Source organism: Parasteatoda tepidariorum, chromosome 9, assembly GCF_043381705.1.
Source record: "Parasteatoda tepidariorum isolate YZ-2023 chromosome 9, CAS_Ptep_4.0, whole genome shotgun sequence".
Lineage (NCBI taxonomy): Eukaryota > Metazoa > Arthropoda > Arachnida > Araneae > Theridiidae > Parasteatoda > Parasteatoda tepidariorum.
In genome coordinates, this window is record NC_092212.1 from 72,245,427 (window position 1) to 72,251,155 (window position 5,729).

At 30.6% G+C, this 5,729-nt stretch overlaps 1 protein-coding gene across 1 annotated transcript; it reads left to right on the forward strand.

The window, feature by feature from the left end:
- Nucleotides 1-4,338: 4,338 nt before the first annotated feature.
- Nucleotides 4,339-5,406, forward strand: LOC122270849 (general transcription factor II-I repeat domain-containing protein 2-like). The gene has a single exon (XM_043049913.1). It carries the CDS (start codon nucleotides 4,339-4,341, stop codon nucleotides 5,404-5,406), a length of 1,068 nt encoding a protein of 355 aa, XP_042905847.1.
- Nucleotides 5,407-5,729: the final 323 nt, after the last annotated feature.

The following is a 5,729-nucleotide window of genomic DNA, read 5'->3' on the forward strand; positions in this document are numbered from 1 at the left end:
TACCTTTTAAGGAGATATACACACCCTGACACAAAAAGTTAGATATTTTTATAAAATTTAAAAAAAGTATGCTTTTTGAAAAATTGTGCACAAATACTGTTAAGCCATGAACATGCGCCAGAAGAACGCTGGTGACACAAAATGTCTTAATATATTGCAAATTAACGTACCACCAGAAAAAAAAATTCTAAAAACCCAGCCTTGTACTTGAAATCTCCCCATTAATCACTGGAGCCTTATATTCTTGACCCTTCTCAGGGGTCACTGTCCTCCATCTTTTTGTATTGGAAACTTGGTAACTGATTTGCACTTCATCTAGTGGTGCCTTAGTGGTTCAGAATGTAATGTTGTATTGTTCCGGTCAGTTTCAAATCTATAAAAGTCTATGGGTAATTGGAGAATGAGGTGTTTACTATGACCCTCTCGTCACGAGAATAAGAATGAATCTGAGACTGTTGCCAATTGCCTTTAGTGTAATTCTAGTGCAATAGTAATGACAAAGCAAATCTAGTTTCAAACGTTTCCTTTATTAGGGATGATACTTTTGCAAGCGCAATTGACATGTGTCGAATAATTTTTGATGAAAAGGTGCCTTTCCATAGCTGTAAATGCATTTACATATTTTATTATTCAATGAAAATTTTCCAAGCTGTATTTTGAGCTAGCTTTTCCCATGGTGACTATTTCAACCCATTCCTCATTCATCTCATAATGTTTTTTTATTCTAAACTATCAAATGTTCTTCTTGATAGTCGTTTTTAGGAATATGAATCATATATATGAACCCTGTTTTCAGATATATGTATCCTGATACTCTGTATAAAAAGAGTAAAAAAAAATTATAAATAGATTTAAAAAAATAATAAGGGTAAAAATATATATTTGCTCCTTTTTTTTCAGTTACAATATGGATCTGCATTAATTATAATGAAAATAAAAACTAAATAATTGAAAAATTGTGTCATAAAGTTTTTTTCAAAATTTCATCCCATGACAGCTAGATATCAATACTGAGAGAACTCTACTAAAATTCTTTATCATTTTTAATTTCCATTTTAAGTACTATTCTGTTCTCTTAAAGCAAATAAATATATTATTTTTCATAATAATTTTTTTTTTTTGGAATTCTTATTTCTCTTACAAACTGCTGATAAAAAATATAAATTCACAAAACGCAACTTAATTTAGTTTACCAGGTGTGTATAACTCCTTGAGTTTGTAAGGATGCTTATATCAATTGTCGTTTCAAAGTATTCAAAAACTGATGTATTATGGAGAATAAAGAAACAAAGTGATATTTATTTTCTTATTTAATTAAACTCAATGTCTCTGACAGTCAAAATATCTGTCTTTTCTGGTAATAAGTGTTAATGCTAGCAGTTCATCAGCATGCGTACGTCTGTTACCTGTTGACAGCTATGTTTCAGTTCAGGCTTTTGCATAGTTGTATCTGTGTTTTCTGTATGCTTATATAAAAATTCCCGGTTCTCAATTATGTTATCATAAAATTTAATAAAATCTTCTATTTTAAAAATAATAATGCTAAATTCATAATTATTTATAAACGAGTGCCGGAAAGACTATTAATAAGCTATCAGTTGGTAAAGTGCTTATAAATTCTATAACATGAGCATAGAACTTAATGGAGATTAATTTTATAGAACTAGGGCAGATTTTATGTTTAATATAATGTTGTTTGCAATTTAGTTTAAAGATAGAACTATTTTGTGCATAATGTGTTTATATGGCTTAAATAAAAAAAAACTTGAACTATAAATAAAATTTAAATCATTAAATAAAATAAAATATACCCAAGTTAATTAAAATATTATCTTTCTGAATAAGAAAAAAAATTGCATTTATATATGTGTGTAGTTTAATTATGTGTTTACTTAAACCCACCATCTTCTGTAATGACATTTCCAAAAGAGTCATTTTTAAATCAAACTGTTAATTAGCATTGTTTTCAGATAGATACCAAATTTCCACGAAATGGTATATTCTGGAGACATATACAAAAAGTGAGATTTAAGTTGGTCTCCTTCTGTAATGTTGTGCTGTGGTTGCTTAAAAAATATTGCCAGTGAAGGGATTTGAATAATATAATGATAAGCCACATTTTTCAAAATATTAAGAGTATTTTAGGTGTAAAGCATCAATTTTCATGTAGAAGTAAAATATTTTTGTGTATTGTGCTGTCATCTAGTGGATGTTATCTGCCCTTGCCATTCGTGTTGGTGACTTTAGTTTCGAGGTTTGACTATTTCAAGTAGGGGCGTTAGGTTAATATTTAAAACAGGATTTGGCGAGAGAAAGGGAATAATAGGAAGGACAAGATCCCCTCTTTGAAATGTGCTGTTTCTTGTTTCCATAGCAGCAAACTGCCTTAGACTTTGTGGCGAGGGGAGTTTTTTCTATACACAAACTATATGTCAATTTGATTATTTATTAGCTAGAATTTCATGAACTTAAAAATGGGGCCTTAAATTTAGTTTTATAAATTATTATTATTTCAATATATTTTTGCTTCTATTATTTTTAATGATAAATTCTTCCAAATAAATTCAATCAAATAATGATAAATTCGTCAAATAAATTCTTTCTTTGTTAAAAATATCATCAAAAATTTTTAAAAATATACAAATTTTACTTTTTAAAAATGTTTTGAAGAAGTTATTGTAGCTAAGAAAGAATAAAAGCGACGTAGTTTTAGGTGAAATTTCAAAATAAAAATATTCTGTCCAGGGAAATATAGTCTGAGAATTTTCTGCACCCCTGATCAAAGGTAAATTTCCTATGGAGTTATCTTGCTTTCTAACTTGTCGATTATATTGTTTTTCATACTTATAAAGTTATAATTTATGTTAAAAACAAATTTCATTAAAGTAAAATTCAGTCTTATTTAACAAAAAAAAATTTTTTAGTTGTATGCCATCAATTCTGAAAAAATTCAATTTGCCCGATTTTTTTTATTTCAAAGTAACATTTATGATAATCAAATTCTCTACAAAAACAAAAGTAAAGTCTAAGTTTTAATATTTTTACTATCTTCAAATTTTTTTTTATTTCAAAAGTTTATATACATGTTTTTTAAATTTGTATTAAATTCTTAAATTCTTCTACTTTTAGCTTAGTAATTGACTGTCAAAAAATGCAAAAATAATAATAATAATTTCTGTATGGTTCTATTTTAGGCATAGTATTTAACCTTTCATGCCCAATTTTAGATACCATTTTGAATAAAATGGTGAACAAAAATCCTATCCTAGTCATAAAATCAGTTATACTTATCATTATCACCTAGTTATACTTATCAAAGGCAAACATATCCTTCATAAATAATTAATATTTCAATAATCTTATGTTTGGATAATGATCATCAAATATTTATTTATTTTCTTTCCACTTTTGTGTGATCACCGCCATTTAGTTTTATTGGTTTCAGTTTATAATGTTTTAGTTTTGCACAGTGTTGCCTCATATGGTTCTTATGCTATTAAGCATTATATTCAATCTAATTCATAATAAAGTTGTGCATTTTTTTTTTAACTAATGTGGTATTTAACAAGAAAAAAATATCCACTTAATTTAAATGTAACTTATGAGGCGATCAATGTGTGGTGGATTGAATAAAAAAATAACTTATAAAGATTATAAAACGTAAATTAACAAATTAAACATTAATTGACGCATAAAACATGCTATTTACATGTCACTTAATACAACACAAATATAAAAATTCTAACGCTTATAGTCTAATACAGGGGTCTCCAAACTTTCCAGCCTTAGGGCCATACTGATTACTCCAGTAAGTTCCGAGGGCCAAAACCATATTATCATTGTTGCCGGTGGTAAAAAGTGAAATAGTCCACTGATGAAAAAAAAAGTCCGAAAAAGTACGCAACGTTTAAAAAAGGCTGCAAATCGGACTAAAGTCCGCAAAACGGCAACACTGCATATTATTAATTTTCCTGTCATTATCTGTAATTTCTAGATTAGTCGTAGAGTACGAGCCATGAGGAGTAACGTGACACGACATCTGGTGGACACAAGCGGAAATAGGTAGTACCTTCTATCGCTAACAGATGGCGCTAATAGCACGTACAGAATAATCTCGTTGGTTCGAGAAAGTTCTGGTGTCTTCCACTCACTTCTAGATGGCAGTAATTGGAATATATAAGAAGGCTAGTGGCGCAACCACAAGTCAGTTCCTATGACACTGTTGTGAAATAAAATAGTGCGTACCTCCTTAAAACGTGTTTGTGCGTGTTTAAGTTTAAGACATCTTTGTAACAGTATTTTGATTTGAATTGTTGCTTTTGTGTGTGATTTAGTAGTATGGAAAAGAAGCGAAAAATTGATAGTGAATGCAGAAAATTCAAAGATCAGTGGAACATTCAGTATTTCGTAATTGAGTCCAGTAACAAGGCGCTATGTTTGATTTGCAATGAAAGCATAGCCGTTCTCAAAGAATATAACATTAAACGTCATTATGAAACAAAACATTTTCAAAATTACTCAAAATATACAGGAAGTTTGCGGACAGAAAAATTCGAAGCTATGAAGCGCGGATTGAAATCGCAGCAATCTTCATTTACAAAACTCAAAACTGAACAAGAGGCTGCAACTCGTGCCAGCTTTCGTGTGGCTCTTGAAATTGCAAAACGTGGAAAACCATTCACCGATGGAGAAATGATCAAAGAATGCATAATTGCAGTAGCCGAAGAAATGTGCCCTGAAAAGGTAAATTTATTAAAAACTGTCAGTATGTCAGCAAACACTGTGGCTCGAAGGGTAGAAAACATCGCTGAAAATATATCCTCTCAACTGTTCGACAAAAATGGACATGTTGAGTGGTTTTCTTTGGCCTTGGATGAGTCAACGGATGTGTCAGATACTGCTCAGGTGTTGATTTATATTCGAGGAGTAGATAAAAGCTATGAAGTGCATGAAGAACTTCTTGATATGTATAGTATTCATGGCACAACTACTGGTACAGATATTTTTAAAGGAGTTGAAATGGCCATTAATCAAAAGAACCTTCGATGGAAAAACTTGAAATGTATTACAACTGATGGAGGCAAAAACATGAGTGGGAAAGATAAAGGAGTGGTCGCTCTTGTGTCAAAGGCTGTAGAAAATGACGGTGGTTCAAAACCATTAGTCTTACATTGTATCATTCATCAACAGTCTTTGTGCGGAAAATGTTTGGATATGTCTGAAGTTCTGAAACCAGTCATATCAACTGTTAATTTTATCAGATCTTTTGGGCTGAATCACCGACAATTTATTGCAGAGATTGGAGAAAATGACTTACCTTATCATACTGCCGTACGTTGGCTTAGTTGTGGAAAAGTATTTCAGCACTTTTTTGAACTTCGAGCAGTGATGGAATTTTTTTTTTAATGTAAAGCATCGCCCTCTTACTGAATTACAAAACAACGCATGGCTGTGGAAGTTAGCATTTTATGTTGATTTGACAAAACATGTGAACGAACTGAATTTGAGATTGCAAGGAGAAAACCAGCATCTTCCTGATTTATACACTAATATCTAATCATTCCGGAAGAAATTGATACTGTTTCAATCACAACTACGAAGAAAATGTTTTTTACATTTTAAAACATGTGAAATATTCATCCACACCACTGAGACTGAGTGTCCTATCGATTTTGCAATCGAAACTTTGAGTGCTTTGAAAATAAATTTTGATACTCGTTTCTCGGACT